The 19,992-nt window shown below is 46.6% G+C and overlaps 1 protein-coding gene across 1 annotated transcript in view; it reads right to left on the reverse strand.

The window, feature by feature from the left end:
- The window catches only part of grm5b (glutamate receptor, metabotropic 5b), a gene marked incomplete at both ends in the record, with an annotated part of 110,255 nt that overhangs the window by 85,992 nt on the left and 4,271 nt on the right, over positions 1 to 19,992 (reverse strand). The window contains 1 exon segment of the mRNA XM_079513837.1: positions 18,379 to 18,493. Within this exon segment, the coding sequence (XP_079369963.1) occupies positions 18,379 to 18,493 (115 nt within the window).

Genomic DNA, 19,992 nt, shown 5'->3' on the forward strand with positions numbered 1-19,992 from the left:
AGGGGCGGAGGGGCGGAGGGCTGGAGAGTGTGAAAGGCAGACAAGGAAAGAGGAGAGCGGGGGGCGGTTCTACACCGCGTGTTGTCGCATGGAAGACATGAGATGAGAACAGAGGAGAAGAACAAGAACTCAGGTTGTCTTGTTTCTTAGAACGGTTTTTAACCACAAAATGTTAAGATTGTCGTTTAGATTTAATTTAGACAGATGAGGTTCATGGTTAGCCCTATAGTTTCAAATGTTGTTATTTAGATAGCAGGCTAATTGTTTAGACCAGTGGTCCCCAACATTTTTTGGCAGTGCACCCTCTGTTACCGACACAGAAGGTGTGGAGGAGGGCGTCGAGGGAGGAGCTCCTTTTCTGTGTTAGACATTCAATTACTGTGCTGACACACTTGATGTGAGGGACGGGGACAAGTGAGGACAGAGAGAGAGAGAGAGAGAGAGAGAGAGAGAGAGAGAGAGAGAGAGAGAGAGAGAGAGAGAGAGAGAGAGAGAGAGAGAGAGAGAGAGATAAAGACGTTTGTGTTTGATGTTTCATGGCGTGGTGTAACATGTTGCAACGCAGATGTAATCATCACTGAGGGAGAGGAGAGGAGAGGAGAGGAGAGGAGAGGAGAGGAGAGGAGAGGAGAGGAGAGGAGAGGAGAGGAGAGGAGAGGAGAGGAGAGGAGAGTTGGGGGAGGATGAGGAGACATCAAATGCTTCTCAGACATTTTCAGTTTAAGAGCCCCCATAACTGAGAGTGTACAAATGGAACTGAATGGACCATTTCCATTTGTACACTCTCAGAGTTACAGACAGACCCCACTTTGGCTGTCACGTCTATGTTTGTTTTAATGGACTCTAAACAAACATTAATAAAGTCCATATAGATCCGGCTAATTTAGGACAGCAGGTGGATGGAAGGCAGATGGATTACAACCTCTAAAAGAGGTTCCCACACAGTAACAATTCTGTTTTCATTTATCTCTGTACAAATGTAACCAAAATGTATGTTTAGGTGAGTCAATTTAGGAAGAAATATCCCTTAACCCCAAAAAAATGTATACACAAGGTTTTTCAATGGATTCTGGTAGTATTGGGCATGCTAAATAACATACTAAAAGTCTACCAAAATCTACTCTCCAAAAAGCCTTCATTTTCAAGATTGCGTCCCAGACAGAGTTTAAAATGGCCATATATCAAATGGGAAAACATATATATATATTTTTTTTAAGATATTTTTTTGCGGCTTACGCCTTTTATTGGTTTTTGAAGGGACAGACAGTAGGCTGACAGGAAACGGGAGAGAGATGGGGGAAGACATGCAGTAAAGGCCGTGTCGGGCTCGGGAGTCGAACCCGCGGCACACTGCGACTGGATTACCAGTCGGGTGCCCAGACGGTTACGCCACCGCCTGGGCGGGAAAACATTTTCAAAGTATTTTTCAACTTATTCTAGTACCTCTGGACATGCTTAAGAACATACTACAAATTTAGGAAAATATACCTTTGGGAAAGGCGTCATTTCCAAGATGACGTTAAAAATGGCAGGCTTATAAAGCTTATAAACAGCTATACTGTATATCTCAATTGAAAATAAATATACAAAAGGTTTTTCACTTGATTCTTGTACCTGTAGACATGCTTATGAACATACAAAAGATTTAGGAAAATACACCTTCCGGAAAGGCTTCATTTTCAAGATGCCGTTCAAAATGGAAGCTGGCACCGCTATACTGTATATCTCAATAGAAAAAATGTATACAAAATATTTTTCACTTGATCCTGGTAGTATTGGCCATGCTAAATAACATACTAAAAGTCTACCAAAATCTACCTTCAGGAAAGGCTTCATTTTCAAGATGACGTCAAACATGGCAGCCGTGGCAGCCAGCCAAGCTTAAATTGGCTATACTGTATATCTCAATAGAATATATTTATATTAATGATTTGTCACTTGATTATGGTACCTGTGGACATGCTTATGAACATAACACAAATCTAGGAAAATATACCTTTGGGAAAGGCTTCATTTTCAAGATGGTGTCCAAAACGGCATCCGGGAGCTCTTGAAAATGAAGCCTTTCCTGAAGGTAGATTTTGGTAGACTTTTAGCAGTTATTTAGCATGCCCCAATACTACCAGAATCCATACCTCACTCTCAGAGGTACAAATCTCTATAAATGAACTGAAATGAAACTGAAATGAACTGAAATGAAACTTGAGTACTACTTCCGCTCTCACCATGGCAAGACGTGTTTTCTCTCGCTCGTGCGCGTCTTCTGACTCAAAGTCACGGTTTTTTCCACATTTTCTCTTTCTCCTCCTATGGTGTACGGATTCCTATCTTAATATACCAAGGGGATTACATCGAGGTGAAATGGAGAAAAACAAAACCGTAAAAGGGGATTTTCAACCTGATTCTCACAGCGACTTTTACCTGGTCAGTGACGAAAACAACGAGAACAATGGTAAGCGTCCTGGACACGGCATAGGAGCTATTCAGTCCTTATTAGCCCGAAGAAACAAGCTCCAGCTTAGCAAAGTGAAGAGATCTTTCTGTCTCATTATTTTGTTACTGTCTGGCGACATCGAAAGTAACCCTGGTCCCGTGAACACACGACAAATGGCAAGACTGCTCCGGAGTGGACAGGTAACGGTGGAGAACAATGGAATCACCGTCGACACAGCAACACCAATGTCGACCAGCCAGGCGACGACCAACAACAAAAACACCGCTGGCATCCTTCCTCACCAGCCAACCTGCACACCCATGCTGAATATACACGCTGACGTCCCGGTTGTGGATATTATATTCGCAAGAGCCGAGCACGTCCCAGGCAACAGCAGGATGCGGAGGAGTGATCTAACGTCGGTGGCAGTCGAGGCACAAGACACGGTCAACACCACCATCTACAGGCGTGAAGAGTCTCCACATCCAACCACGGGGGACAACGCGGCTGGAGACGGACCCAATCGGCCACACCGTGATACTTTACCTGCTATTTTTCCAGTCGACACCATGGCTCAATCAACCCCACCAGAGCCCACAACAAACCTGGACGAGGGACCCCATCCCCCACTCCCGCCACCCCACGACAAACCCCACGCACCCCCCACCATCCCCCCACGGCAACCCGCGGCTACTACAGACATCAACAATGGCCCTCCGCTCTCCTACTTCACCACGGAGGAAATAAGCACCATAGTCGGAGCCAACGGACTACATATCTTTCACCTGAACGTCAACAGCCTTGGACCCAAAATGGCTGAAATCAGGCATATGTTTCAATGCGGTAAGGCGAACATCATTAGCTTCTCTGAAACTAAACTTGATGAGTCAACCAAAGACCCAGAAGTTGAAATAGAGAACTATTCTTTGATCAGAAACGATAGAAACAGGCATGGTGGTGGTGTGTGTATGTATATTCACAAAGACACTGAATATGTTACTCGTACTGACTTACAGCATGATGAAATTGAAACTGTGTGGGTTGAATTAATTTTCAAAAAGGCTAAATCGGTATTAGTGGGCACCGTCTACAGACCGCCTGACCAACATAGGTTATATGATATACTTGAGGGGTGCTTAGCTGGGGAGGAATGTGTAGAGAAAATCCTGATTGGCGACTACAATACAGACATGCAACGTAAGGAAGCACCTGTGTTTAAGTCATTCAGTAAGTTCTGTGATCTACATAGTGTCAGTCAGCTAATTACCCAACCCACTAGAGTGTGTGATTCTACTCAAACTGTCATTGATCTCATTCTGTCCTCGGACAAATCCAGAATCTCCAAGAAAGGGGTTATTGTATGTGGGCTTAGTGATCATTTTATGATATTCTGTACCCGCAAAATACAAAAACTTAAGACCGGCTGCCACAAAACAGTCATATCAAGGGACCTCAAAACCTACTCTAGTGAGGTCTTTAACCAAGTATTGGAGAGTCTGGATTGGTCCGATGAGCTTAAAAGCACACTTGTCGAAGAAGCTTGGCTTGGCTTCAAAACCGAATATACTCGGAACCATGGATGAATTCGGACATACTGGCTGCAATGAAAGCCAGAGACAAAAAATGCTCTGAATTTCTAAAATGCAAGTCAAAGCTAGCCAAGCGCTTCGACAGTGTTCGCCAAGCTCGTTTGAACAACCTAAATACCCAACGAATCAAGCTAAGAAACAGTGTAACTGCCATGACCAAATCAGCTAAAAGTAACTTCATCAATGATAAAGCACAGGAAAACAAAAACAATCCTCGTGAGCTCTGGAAGCTACTAAACAATCAACTAGGCTACGGTCAGAAACTAAAAACCAGGTTTTCAAACATAAACATCAAATCGGACAACACTCTCATCACTGACAACCTTGATGTGGCCAACTACTTGAATATCTTCTTTACAAACATATCAACAACTCTGGTTAACAAACTGCCCTCCCACTCTGGGCTCTTTGGTGTAGAGCACATTACAACCTTCTACAGAAACCTAGGTGTTTGTAAAGACGATTTTAAACTAGGTATGGTAACAACTGATGAGGTAATAAAGAAACTGAGTGCCCTCCAACCCCACAAGGCCACAGGCCATGACAATATTCCCTCCAAATTTCTCAGAGACTCAGCCATCTCTATAGCTCCAATCATCACCCACATAGTAAACCTCTCCATCAAACAGGGACAGGTCCCCCAAGATTTCAAACTGGCCAAAGTAACCCCCTTGCACAAGAAAGGGAGTAAATTAGACCCCGGCAACTACCGCCCTATTTCTATTCTTAGCTCCATCTCGAAAGTGATGGAAAAAATAGTCTATGAACAGGTTGAAAAGTATCTTGCCACTAATAAATTAATGTACGAGTTCCAATCTGGCTTCAGAACATCCCACTCCACTGACACATGCCTTCTCTATTTGAGCGACCACATCAAACGTGAGGTGGATGCTGGCAAATACTGTGGCATGGTCATGCTGGACCTCCAAAAGGCTTTTGACACCGTGAACCACTCCATACTAGTTAACAAGCTAAAGGCAATTGGTTTCGATAGCACATCAGTGAGCTGGATGCAATCCTACCTGGAGGGGAGAGAACAGATGGTGGAGGTGAATGGAATACTGTCCCCCCCCCTCCCAGTGAGCTGTGGCGTTCCACAAGGGAGCATACTAGGACCTTTACTGTTCATAATATATGTTAACGACATGACTTCAGCTTGTGACTGCAACTTGTTCCTGTTCGCAGATGACTCGCCACTGCTAGTCTCGGACAGGAACAAACTGCAGGTTGAAAAGGCCCTCAGCTCTGAATTCGGTAGAATCTGCACCTGGCTCGCTGATAACAAACTATCTTTACACCTGGGAAAAACTGAATCCATTCTCTTTGGCTCTAATAGTAATCTCAGCAAGGCAAATGGCTTCTTGGTTAGAGTGGGTGACAATGTTATCACACGTAAAGATGAAATTACCTACCTAGGTTCCATCCTGGAGGCTAATCTTTCCGGTGATAAAATGGCCACCAACGTAATCAAAAAGGTCAACCATAGAACAAGATTCCTTTACAGGATCTCCTCACTGGTCAACAAAAACACCTTGAAGACCTTAACAGGAGCCCTTGTACAGGGTTTCTTTGACTATGCATGCACCTCCTGGTACCACAGCACCTCAAAGGCCCTTAAAACCAGGCTCCAGACTTCCCAAAACAAACTGGTCAGGCTCCTACTTGACCTAGCCCCCCGAACCCACCTCACCCCTGCCCACTTCGACAGGCTGGAATGGCTTAGGGTTGACGACAGAGTACAGCATCTTGCAATGGGTCTGGTCCACAAGATTCGATACACCACCAAGATACCCATGTACCTGTCTAGATACTTCCTTAATGTTAACAAAGTCCACACCCACAACACCAGAGGGAGTGCAACGAACCATGTACAACCCAGATTCGGCACAAACAAGGGACTAAATTATTTTCGCTCCTATGCCACCAAAATGTGGAACGCCCTACCAACTGTCATTAAGACATGCGAATCCCTTGACTCCTTCAAAACCGCTCTCAAAGGGCACCTACGGACGGCTGCAATTCGAAACTGGCCCCTGTAAAATCGGAATCCCCCAAACACGAACGCAAGGACAACACAAGAGACGGTCGCGGCCACACAGCCAACTCAAGGTATGGCCACTGAGCCAACTTGGGGACCCAACGCAAGGACAACACAAGAGACGGTCACGGCCACACAGCCAACTCAAGGTACGGCCACGGAGCCGACTTGGGGACCCAACACAAGGACAACACAAGAGACGGTCACGGCCACACAGCCAACTCAAGGTACGGCCACGGAGCCGACTTGGGGACCCAACGCAGCTCCTCCCAGGAAAACAAACAAATTAACGGAGCTCAACGTGAATCCCCCCCACCGCCCACCCCTTTTTTTACCTCACTGTATATGTTTATTTTTCCCTTTTTACCTCCTTTATGATGAATTCCTGTTCTGTCTATAGAAGTGTCTATTTGTACGTCTCTAAATGTTTTGATGATTTGAACATGGTGGACCCTATTGGAAACAAGTGTAATGCTTAATTGGGTCGTCCACTCACAGTTAACAGCCTTTGTATTGAGTTTGTGCTTGAAATGTACTGTAATTCTGCAAACTGTTAATAAATTCTTCAATCAATCAATCAATCAATTGACTGTTTGTGGAAAGACCTCGAAACCGGTCGCTGTCGTCGGTTCATGGCTTTGTTAACATTAGACCTGAGCTGAATGTTTGAACAAACGTGTAGAACCGTATCTTCAGGTAAGAATGTTTACAAACATTTCACAATAGTTACCAGGTGGTAGGCCTATACTAAATGGACCTGTATAGATCTTTAACTCTTGAGAGTGTAAAACCTTACATTCTCAAGAGTTCAATTATGTTAAACATCTGCATTACTTAATTTAACCCTATAACACTAAACATATTTTTTGTTACACCATCACTAAACACGGGTATATTATACCCAATTCCGTAATACATGAGGTACTCTTCTTTAAAATGAAAATAGGCATGGCAGCTGGGCAAAAACGTGCATATTATCAAAAAATATTCCTAAAAAAAATAAATGGAGCTGGGAACGTCTTCTTTTGTCCACCCATTCATGAGACATGTGAGAATTAAATGGTCCAGTGAAGAAAAACATAAAGTCCATTGTGGGTGTATGGGATCACTAAACACAGGTGAAAAGCTAACTAAGGATGTGCATGGGCAGGGAAACAACCTATCTTCTATTATGATGTGCACTGAGCATCAAGGCACTGAAAGACCCACCCACCTCAGACATCAGACATCAGCAACATATTAAGAAAATTACAAAAATATAATCGTCCGGATGAAAAATCGCCCGTGTTTAGTGTTCTATAGGGTTAAGAGAAGTCTGAATGGAGGATAATTGTTATTTTGATCCATTTGATTGACCCAAGTCTTGGGTCTGAGAGGCTAAATCTCATCAAATGGTGGTCCGTGGTTCAAATTCATAACGGACCTTGATATGAAAAGCGTTGAAAAGCGTTTCCCTATAGTCTCTTGTGACAGACTCAGAGGGTGCCGTTTTTCCTTTGTTTTGCCAATGGGTTCCAAGATTGGTGTTTCCCAACATGGAGAAGCACTGGAGGGGGCGCTAAAGAGGCGTTGTCTGGAGTCCAACATTTTACAAATACCGTATTTCACAAAATCATAGCTCTTCCGTGCACTCTCTGCCGGTATTGACTTAATGTGATATCATTCCAACCTGTCACAGATACATATTCAACATCATTGTACTACTGTATATTAAACCTGGCATCCCAATTTTAGGAATGTCAAATTGGCAAAAAGTAGTCAACATTTCAGAAATAGCTCTCAGATAGGTGAGCTTTTAGATCTGCTACTCTTTCCGTCGCACAGGAATTCATTTATATATATATATTATACACATGCCGCTTGTTTTCTCTTTGCAAAACCTGGCAGCACTGCCTAGCCCCTCAGCTAGGAATGTGTGAGGTGTGTTTAATTTATCCCCCCCGACGGCTGACAGACCCCAACGCTTTATGGACGGTTTTACTCATCTGTGTAAAGCTGAAGCGTAATGATGCATTTCACTGCCTCCCAGCGAAGGTAGAGAGAGAGGTGTGTGTGTGTGTGTGTGTGTGTGTGTGTGTGTGTGTGTGTGTGTGTGTGTGTGTGTGTGTGTGTGTGTGTGTGTGTGTGTGTGTAAAAGACGGAGAGCAAAGCACAGAGGTGAGGAGAAAACAGAAAAGCTGACACACACACACACACACACACACACACACACACACACACACACACACACACACACACACACACACACACACACACACACACACACACACACACACATACACACACCAGAAATAAGGGCATTTTCTCTCCCAGCGCGCTTCTCGTCTGAGACTATCATGAAGTAGGTTACTTGTTTTTATCGGTGTGTGTGTGTGTGTGTGTGTGTGTGTGTGTGTGTGTGTGTGTGTGTGTGTGTGTGTGTGTGTGTGTGTGTGTGTGTGTGTGTGTGTGTGTGTGTGTGTGTGTGTGTGCGCACGCATGCGCATGCGCGCAAGGCCATCTGTCTCCCACTCCTCTCACTGAGACACTAATTACAGGATTTTACACTTCTCTCCTCACACACACACACACACACACACACACACACACACACACACACACACACACACACACACACACACACACACACACCAGGGTTCTGACTACACACAAAGACAAACACACACACACACACACACACACACACACACACACACACACACACACACACACACACACACACACACACACACACACACACACACACACACACGTACACACACTCTCTCTCTCTTTACAACGTCAGGGGTCTTTGAAGTCCATTCTTCTATTCTCTACCCACTGTTCTCTCTCTCTCTCTCTCTCTCTCCACACAGATCGATGGGGTCTAATGAGTATGGATGTCTCAGCAGGCAGAGAATGGAAACACATCCAGCGTTGAGGGAACAATTACAGCCAGAAAGGGCTGAGGACCTCCAGAACGCTCTTGGTCTTGGGCGGTGGAAGATGTTCCACAGAAATACTCCGGCCCGTATTCCAGTGTTATTGTGGAATATTTTTTCCATTTGATTCCGCCCAGTTTTAGCATCTATACGATGACTTTACATGTTATCGGTAGGCAGGTATCTTTGATCGCCTGGAAGCGTGAGACTGTCATCTCGGTCTTACGCCCAATAACGGACAGTGAGTTTGTTCAGTTTGGCTGGCTATCAGACAACGACATTCAGAGCTTCGGATGAGCGGTCTCCGACCGTTTCTGGTTGTTCTGCGCCTCAGAGATGTCGTGACTATAGCCAAACTAGTAGTGTGATTGGTCAGAATTTGGTCAGACCATTGGGGCGATATATTTTTGTTTTGTTTCCGCATTCAGCAGCAGCAGTGGAGCGAGTGAAAAGCAGCGATAGTTTGGAAGAGACACAAGCCAAGTTCCAGAAGGTACAGACGCCTCTGAAATATCTTTCTAGAGACCAAATACAACCGATCGCTTTAAAGGTATATTTTTGGGATAATCCTCCCTACTATAGAGTGTGCTGACCATATAAGGAGTTCCTCCCTGTCCCCAGTGAGCCCCTGGGGTCTAAAAACCCTAGTTTCAGTTTTGGTGGCAGGTGGCAAAGCCTTCATCCAATCAGGATGAGAGGGGCCTTCCTCCAATCATGATCGAGTGGGGGCGGGCCTTGGTGCACATGTTGTTGGCCTGTTGCACTTCCCCCCACTGTAGTGCGTGTGCATGTGCACATTTTGTTACCGGGGCGGACTGGGTGGTTTTCCAAATCACCCAAATCACTGAATGCTCCTTTAAAATGTAAACTCAGGATTTGGCTTGGGAGGTGATCATGGTGCAAATTAGGGACAAAAATAAGCCTCTTCGTCTTGACAGAGGAGAGTTGTGCAACACACACAAACAACAGAGACACCCCTTCATTAGCATGTATTCCAGGTCACCCACTTTTTTTCTGGCGAGGAAGTGGGTGCTGTGATGATGGGGAGGCACACATTAGTGGCCAACTTACAATTCACTTAGTGACACACATTTTATCTTGCAGGAATGAGACTGCGTGTCCACACGGAATAGTGAACTGATATCATCATCTCCACTTTCAGTCAGTCAGTCAGTCAGTCAGTCAGTCAGTCAGTCAGTCAGTCAGTCAGTCAGCCAGTCAGTCAGTCAGTCAGCCAGTATATCTATACAGGTCCATTCTGGTCACATTTGTACACTAGTTAAATTGTCAGGTTTATTTCAGGACTAACAGCCTTCTTCAGTGCCACACAATCCGTTGCTCGGGAACTACTCTGCATGGGAGAACCAGATTATGTATTACCTTTAATCCACCCGACACTGAAACCTAACCTAATGTGGCACACATTAGTGGCCAACTTACAATTCACTTAGTGACACACATTTTATCTTGCAGGAATGAGACCGCGTGTCCACACGGAATAGTGAACTGATATCATCATCTCCACTTTTAGTCAGTCAGTCAGTCAGTCAGTCAGTCAGTCAGTCAGTCAGCCAGTATATCTATACAGGTCCATTCTGGTCACATTTGTACACTAGTTAAATTGTCAGGTTTATTTCTCTACATCAGGACTAACAGCCTTCTTCAGTGTCATCACTGAAGAAGGCTGTTAGCCGAAACGTTTGTCCTGGTGTAGAGAAATTAACCTGTTGAAATTGGATTCTTGGTGTGTGCAACCTTTCTACCTATTTGTCACTGGACGATGCAAAAACGCTAATCCACGCCTTTGTTTTTTCTCGGCTTGATTACTGCAATGCACTTTTTTCTGGATTGCCTAAGAAAACAACTGACAGATTACAACTTGTCCAAAATGCAGCAGCCAGAGTCTTAACTAGAACTAAGATGAGAGAACATATTACTCCAGTCTTGGCCTCATTGCACTGGCTTCCGGTTGTTTTTAGGATTGATTTTAAAATTATTTTACTTTATAAAGCTCTCAATGGTCTCGCACCTTCCTACCTACATGACTGCCTGCCGAAATATGTCCCAAACCGCCCCCTAAGGTCTTCCACTGCTGGCCTGCTCGCTTTGCCTAAAAAAATGGCAACTAAAAAATACGGGGAAGCAGCTTTTTGCTCCTACGGGCCGACGGCGTGGAACAAACTCCCACTGTACCTTCGACAGGCAGCCTCTGTAGACATTGTTAAAGCTCAGCTCAAGACCCACTTCTACACCCTTGCTTTTAATTGATTTATTTGTCTTTAAAAAAAAAATTATTCATGTCCTCACTGTATTGTTTATGCCCTGCCTTTCTTTTCTTTTTTTATGTAAAGCACTTTGAGCTGCATTTCATGTCATGAAAGGTGCTATACAAATAAAGTTTTATTATTATTATTATTATTATTATTCGATGATGATTTAAGCTGATAACGCACCACAAGTCAGAGCGCAGTGGTCAAAAGAAAGTTCTCTATTGTTACACTAGTTAAATTAACACTCAATATTTCTGTCCATCTGTCTGTTATCTATTCGAGACTGAATATGTGTATCGTTACACCTTGTGTACGGATACGTTTGGCTTTTGTTACAGTAGTTTTTATTCCCCTTGTCTTGTTTGTTTATAACCCAGATTGTCTGAGGAGATAGGACACGATATTCATCAGCCTACAGGCAGTGGTCTTGTGGAGCCACTTGTCACGTGGTTGACATGGTGGCTATAGGCGAGTCTCTGATAAGCCTGCATACATACTGTAGAATCCACACAATGAATACTTACTGCATTGGTGCCAGGGGTCCTTGGGTGATTACAAGGGGGTCCCGAACTAAATTAGTTAATACAGACCACATTTTATAATTTGGCTATTCAAAGAAATATTGAACATAATATGCATATCCTTTTTGTCTCCACCAGGCCGAAGGCATGGGGAGAGAGTATGTTTTGCACTCCGTCCGTGTGTCCGTGTGTCCGTGTGTCCTTCCGTCCGTCCGTTACCAGCTAATCTCCGGCACCGTTAACCCGGTCGATGCCAAACTTTGCACACACGCTCCCTGGATGCCAACGATGAACCTCTGCCCCACATTTTCCAGAACGGCCTGTTATAGCGCCACCATGAGGCAGCTTTTCACATGTTTTACCTAAAACTGCACCAATCTGCGTGAAACGTTGCATGCACACTCCCTAGAGGCCAAGGACAAACCGTTGAGCTGCATTTTCCGCATCTGCCTTATATAGCGCCACCAGGAGGCCCACTTTTGTAAAACACATTTTTTGATATTACTCCTCCAGATTCTGCCCAAAAATCTCACAAATCGTTACACACTATCTCTATGGTCATGTGCTCAAGTCGGATCTGTCCGATATTTCATATTCCATCCTAATTGGCTATAATTAGCTTTCACAGTTTGCAAGATTGCCCCGTTTTGAACAAAAGCCTCCAATCATGAACGCAGCATGCAATTTACGTGAAATCTTTCACACATTTTCTTACTAGGCTGAGGAATATATCCCACCCTTTTCACATTGGCCTGTTATAGCGCCACCAACAGGTTGAGTTTTGCAAAACACATTTTTGGAACAAAATGCCTCAAAAAAATGTTTATATTAATCCTAAACATTTTGCCAAACATCTCACACAGTCCTATCCTCCTGGTGGAGACCTGTGCCCAGAAGGGCACTTTTTCTAGTTTTCTTTCTTTTTTTTGGGCGAACATTATTAACTCAAATGTTTGCTTCTGAGAGGTCCCTGGAACCAAATAGTCCTGCAGCCTGGTCCTGGATGGAGAGGGAGGCTGGTATCCTAGTCCTGGATGGAGAGGGAGGCTGGTATTCTGGTCCTGGATGGAGAGGGAGGCTGGTATCCTAGTCCTGGATGGAGAGGGAGGCTGGTATCCTAGTCCTGGATGGAGAGGGAGGCTGGTATCCTAGTCCTGGATGGAGAGGGAGGCTGGTATCATAGTCATGGATGGAGAGGGAGGCTGGTATCCTAGTCCTGGATGGAGAGGGAGGCTGGTATCCTAGTCCTGGATGGAGAGGGAGGCTGGTATCATAGTCATGGATGGAGAGGGAGGCTGGTATATAGCCCTGGATGGAGAGGGAGGCTGGTATCCTGGTCCTGGATGGAGATGGAGGCTGGTATCCTAGTCCTGGATGGAGAGGGAGGCTGGTATCTGGCTATCTATCTGGTCCTGGATGGAGAGGGAGGCTGGTATCTGGCTATCTAGCTGGTCCTGGATGGAGAGGGAGGCTGGTATCCTAGTCCTGGATGGAGAAGGAGGCTGGTATCCTGGTCCTGGATGGAGAGGGAGGCTGGTATCCTGGTCCTGGATGGAGAGGGAGGTTGGTATCTGGCTATCTATCTGGTCCTGGATGGAGAGGGAGGCTAGTATCCTGGTCCTGGATGGAGAGGGAGGCTGGTATATAGTCCTGGATGGAAAGGGAGGCTGGATTCCTAGTCCTGGATGGAGAGGGAGGCTGGTATCCTGGTCCTGGATGGAGAGGGAGGCTGGTATCCTGGTCCTGGATGGAGAGGGAGGCTGGTATCCTGGTCCTGGATGGAGAGGGAGGCTGGTATCCTGGTCCTGGATGGAGAGGGAGGCTGGTATCCTGGTCCTGGATGGAGAGGGAGGCTGGTATCCGGGTCCGGATGGAGAGGGAGGCTGGTATCCGGCTATCTGCGTGACCAGTGCTGCTGGTCAGCACTGGTTCCCATACCGGGCTGGTATCCTAGTCCTGGATGGAGAGGGAGGCTGGTATCTGGCTATCTATCTGGTCCTGGATGGAGAGGGAGGCTGGTATCTGGCTATCTAGCTGGTCCTGGATGGAGAGGGAGGCTGGTATCCTGGTCCTGGATTGAGAGGGAGGCTGGTATCCTAGTCCTGGATGGAGAGGGAGGCTGGTATCCTGGTCCTGGATGGAGAGGGAGGCTGGTATCCTGGTCCTGGATGGAGAGGGAGGTTGGGATCTGGCTATCTATCTGGTCCTGGATGGAGAGGGAGGCTAGTATCCTGGTCCTGGATGGAGAGGGAGGCTGGTATATAGTCCTGGATGGAAAGGGAGGCTGGTTTCCTAGTCCTGGATGGAGAGGGAGGCTGGTATCCTGGTCCTGTATGGAGAGGGAGGCTGGTATCCTGGTCCTGGATGGAGAGGGAGGCTGGTATCCTGGTCCTGGATGGAGAGGGAGGCTGGTATCCTGGTCCTGGATGGAGAGGGAGGCTGGTATCCTGGTCCTGGATGGAGAGGGAGGCTGGTATCCTGGTCCTGGATGGAGAGGGAGGCTGGTATCCTGGTCCGGATGGAGAGGGAGGCTGGTATCCGGCTATCTGCGTGACCAGTGCTGCTGGTCAGCACTGGTTCCCATACCGGGCAGCGATGCCGCCAAGTTGTGTTCGATGGTGACGTAATAAAGGTAGGTTTCAGTGTCGGGTGGATTAAAGGTAATACCTCTATGTATATATGTATGTAATCTGAAACCTACCTTTATTACGTCACCATCGAGAGGCAGTTATACCCTGGCATTGGTATATCTTCATTACGTCACTCTCAAATCATGCAGCCACGGCATACGCATCGGAGCACCGGACAAACAACTTTACTTGCGCGCTCTGCTTGCGCAAGTCATTTGAGGGAGGGGAAGAGATCCATTAGAACTAAGACAAGACATTTTATGTTTGGTTGTAACTAGAGTTACATGTTAACATATTCTGTATGGGAGGTAGCAGAAAGTAGGCCATCTTCTCATGTGCTGAACAATGTGTGACGTGCGTGCGTGCGTGCGTGCGTGCGTGCGTGCGTGCGTGCGTGCGTGCGTGCGTGCGCGCGTGCGTGCGTGCGTGCGCGCGTGCGTGTGAACACAGAGAGAAACTGTAGCCTGTCACCCCCTCTTCCTCTGCAATGAATCCCAGCGCTCTCTCTCTCTCTCTCTCTCTCTCTCTCTTTTCAATTCAAATGAGCTTTATTGGCATGAGAAAACGTATTTGCCAAGAAGTGGAACAAGACAATCAAAATAAAAACAATGTATTTACAAATAAATATTGGATATAAATAAATAAAGGTGTAAACAGAGCTGTGTTATATTAACACTTTGGGTAATACTATCTTGTGAAACTATAAAGGTCCTGGGCCTGGTGAGAGCAGGAGTGGACCTGGTGAGACGTAGGAGGGGCCTGGACAGGAGTCAACCACAGAGCCTAGTTTTTCCACGCGCCAGAATCTGGTTCTCCCATGCAGAGTAGTTCCGGAGAAACGGATTGTGTGGCCTTGCTCATTCCCTGATGGACTGATCGAGGGTAGCTACTGGGACTTGATCTCTCTCTCCCTCTCTCTCTCTCTCTCTCTCTCTCTCTCTCTCTCTCTCTCTCTCTCTCTCTCGCTCTCTCTCTGAGACGGGTCCCCTGGTCGCAGCCAACGTATTGCAGGCGGAGACAAGATGCCTGTGGGGTACACAGTCAGCTCTTCTACTACATTGAATGGGAAAGTGACTGATGTTAGTCTGCTCTCAAACATTATTCTTTTACCTGCTTTTTACTAACACTAACTTAACAAGGATGCCCTTCAGTGGTCACATATCCTAGCCTATAGGGTTGAAGACCCATGGTCTAGGTATAGGGCCTAGAGACCATGGCTCTTCAACCCCCCTGCAGGGGGCTTTTGCGATTAAAATTGCACGAGAGGGTGTGCTTTACCGTGATTATCGGCACGACAGTGTTGCTGCAGGAACGAGGCAGAGCAAAGTTCCGTAAGCAGTGCTGAAGATTACCAGTGCAGGCACTTTACCACAGCGCCACTGCATAGTACGATTGTACTGGGCATCATGACTAGAGAGGGGAAAACTGCCCCCCCATGAACACACCCACACACACACACACACACACACACACACACACACACACACACACACACACACACACGCACACGCGCACACACACACACACACACACACACACACACACACACACACACACACACACACACACACACACACACACACACACACGTGCACAAATGCACCTGCGCGCGCCTCGTGCACACGCATTTGTGTGCATTTTCCCTCTCCACACGCATGAGCAAACTGACATAGGCAATTAACCAGGATCAGGCGACGATACTATGATACAGCATATGTATTAGGCCTAGTAACAGAAATCTGTTTCGATTAAAATGATTATTATTTCCCCCCTCCTGTCCGAGGGGGGGCTGTGCCTGGGGGGTGCTCCAGCCCCCCCAGCACCCCTACTTCCCTCAGCCATGCACACACACACACACACACACACACACACACACACACACACACACACACACACACACACACACACACACACACACACACACACACACAAGAGAGGATGACGGATATGATGACCTGGATATATTTACAGTATGCTCCGGTTTGCACACAGAAGATAGCAGATCCACAAGCTCACAATGTGTCGCGGATGCGGCCCGTTGTGAGCTTGCATATCTGCTACTTTCACCACGCTACTCGTCGTCAGACAAAGTATGGTATTGGGCTTTAGATATGTCACTGCCAAGAAAGCTACAGTGCTCTCTCTCTCTGTGCGTGCGTGCGTGCGTGCGTGCGTGCGTGCGTGCGTGCGAGATATTTATCGTGCATGCTGGCACGAATAAATAGACTCCAATAGTTTTCAGATCCATCAATGACAACTATATGCAACTATGGATTTCTAATGGTAATCCACCCAGGCAGGCTACTTTGCTTTTACAAATACTTAAGTATTCATAATTACAAATAAGTGCAATTTATTTAAGATCAATCCTTTTATTACTATTTTAAATACATTTTAAAATGGTCAAAATAGCTGATCTACAAGCTCACAAGGCGTGAGATAGATCCACCCTGCTGTGCCTTTAACATGAGCACAGCTAGGGTCCACACAGCCCACCTCCTGAGCCCCATTCCTACGGTAGAGAGAGAGAGATGCCTTCATGTCTTGAGGTTTGGATCAATCACTCTCGCTGGTGTTGCTGTGACAACATCATGTCAAATGTCTAGAAAGCCAATTGGATCAAATTTGACTGAATTGAATTGAGCAGCGAACGTGAGTCCTCTCTCTGCCTGCCTGGGCTGCCTGCCATTACAGCCATACTGGAATCTGCTCCCACCTCACTGTCAGAAACGCACGCACGCACGCACGCACGCACGCACGCACGCACGCACGCACGCACGCACGCACGCACGCACGCACGCACGCACACACACACACACACTTTGCTTGCCTGTCATTATGGTGCTGATTTAACATGCAGTAATAGCAGTATACATGTGTAAAAGAACACTATGGAACTATATAGCTGTGACATTTTGCAGAGACTCAAAGAGTGCGTGCCCCCCCCCCCCCCCCTCTCTCTCCCCATACGTACACGCCAGGCAGGCTGACAGTGATTGTGTTCCTGAGGTCTGCGCTCGACCTTGGGGAGCACATTTGAAGGTCACAGCAGCCTGTGTGCGGCGGTGTAAGGCTGATGTGGCGCTGCCTCACACACACATAGTCACACACAGTCACACACAGTCACACACAGTTGCACGCACGCACGCACGCACGCACGCACGCACGCACGCACGCACGCACGCACGCACGCACGCACGCACACACACACACACACACACACACACACACACACACACACACACACACAGTTGTAGCAGCATTGTCCTCCAGTCCTGGCGCCTACCTCACTATCAGCAAACATCTAACACAGCTACATGAAGGGACGGCTGCTCGCTATAAAGAGCCACATACTCCAGAGAGAGAGAGAGAGAGAGAGAGAGAGAGAGAGAGAGAGAGAGAGAGAGGAATAGCCTGCCCTAAAGGATGGTGCACGCGAAGGGAGATAAATGTCACCTATAGGGACGTTGCGTGTGGAGAGATAAATGACACTTGTTTACGTCCCCTGGATGTCACACGGCCCAATAACCTCTTGATGTACGGCACATCCTTCATATTGAAGTACGTCCTGAACTGTACATTCAGCTCTATACAGAGCAGACGGACTGTTTGACTAGAATGGAACACCTGTGAAGGAAGTAGGGAAGGGGCCCGCGAGTATAGGACGAGTTATGCTGTGAGCATGGAGTTATATATGGAGTTATATATGTGGGGTTTCAAGCACGCGGCAGAACGCTCTGCTTGATTTGGGCACCAAAATGTGGTGCCTAAAATGCGGAAGTGCTAACCGCCCGAATCGATTCATGAATGAGCGATCTGAGTTAACTGCGCACTCTACATGCTTGTGCATGCATGCCTGCCTACAGTTCCAGCTTTGGCCAGCAGGGTGGGGCGGTTTTAACATTTCCCAGTCGCTCTGGGTTCCTGGCATATAAGCCAAGGAACCAAGCAGTGTATGTGTTGTTGTCAGCGTACCTTCAGTGTGGATGGCAGACACGTAGCTCCAGTTGTATCTCTTCACGATGTCCACCATAGCCCGGGCCTGCTGCGCGTCTGACGGCACCACCCGCATGAAGTACTTGTACAGACTCTGAAACGTGATTAAAACCAAATGAATATAGGAATCATGAAGTAGTTATTCAGACTCTGAAATGTGATTAAAAACCAAATGAATATATTAATCATAATGTACTCATACAGACTCTGAAACGTGATTAAAACCAAATGAATATAGGAATCATGAAGTATTTATACAGACTCTGAAACGTGATTAAAAACCAAATGAATTATGATTCATGAATGTAACAATTATCGTACCAACGTACGACACCTCCAGGTCACTTCTAAAGCAGTGGATCCCAAACTTTTTAGCTCGAGACCCAAAAGAGAAATCTTCCCACGACAAAAACTAGTTCAGCTCAGAGCATTTTTCGATGCGACACATTGTGAGTTATGTGACACTATGAGCTATTGTTGGCTAATATTTTCACTACTTTTTAAACTTTCATCATATTGTATACCTGTATACAGCACTTTCATCAACCAAAGTGTTTAGTTTTTTAACGCATTACGACCTGAGGCCGATTTAAAATAAAAGTCTTCTAAATCCTAACAGTTTTCTGAAAAACCTGTGTTGCTATATCAGTGGTGTTTTTCCTGTCAATGTCCCCCAAAGTTATTTGGCCGCAGACCCCCCCCCCAGACCCCCCCATAACAGACCCCCCCATAGCAGACCCCCCCATAACAGACAGACCCCCCCATAACAAAATAATGTTGTTCTAGGGACCACGAGAAGAAAAGATTTGAGTTAAAATGTGTATCACGGTGGTTCTCAAAAGGAGTCCTTGATGGGGTTCCAGGGGGTCCCCAGCTAAATTGGTAAATATAGCATCCAATACATATGCATTCATTTGGTTGTCCCTGACACAAAAATGTCTGAGAACCACAACAGCGGTATATCAGATCAGACTGCAGGCTGAGGTCAGGTGTGTTGGCTACCTGCATGATAAAGATGTGCAGCTGAAGGCAGCTGCGAGAGATTAACAATAGAACGCAGTGGAGCAGGATGGAGCACAGTGGAGCTTTGTGCACATGGACTGAGGATAGTTAGGAGCTGTCCCCATGACAAAGAGAGGAAGATACTGGGAGAGAGGGGGACGACGACGAAGGGTTATAGAGAGAGACAGAAATAGCGCGTGCGAGAGAGAGAGAGAGACACCGAGAAAAAGAAATAGAGAGTGAGGGAGAGGAGGGGCAGGGAGGTGGGGAAGGAGAGGGATAGAGAGTGGATGAGGGGGGTAGACGGTAGTGAGAGAGGTGGAGGGACTGAGATTTCACCCACGCAATAACCCAGGCCAATAAATACTCCCAAATGTCTGTGTACGTCTAGTTCAGATTCAGTGCACACGTTGCAGACGAGGGTGGTGTCCGTGCCGGACACCACCGGTCGGATAGGCGGTGGTCCAGAACGGCCGATGTGATGCAGACAGATACAACCAAGCCCCCAGAGCGGCTGGCCAACGTTGAAGCCACCGAACTCTAACTGGACAAAGCTGGAACTGCAGGCAGCATATTTTTGCCCGTGCATTT

This window comes from Electrona antarctica (assembly GCF_951216825.1).
Source record: "Electrona antarctica genome assembly, chromosome: 11".
Taxonomy (NCBI): Eukaryota; Metazoa; Chordata; class Actinopteri; order Myctophiformes; family Myctophidae; genus Electrona; species Electrona antarctica.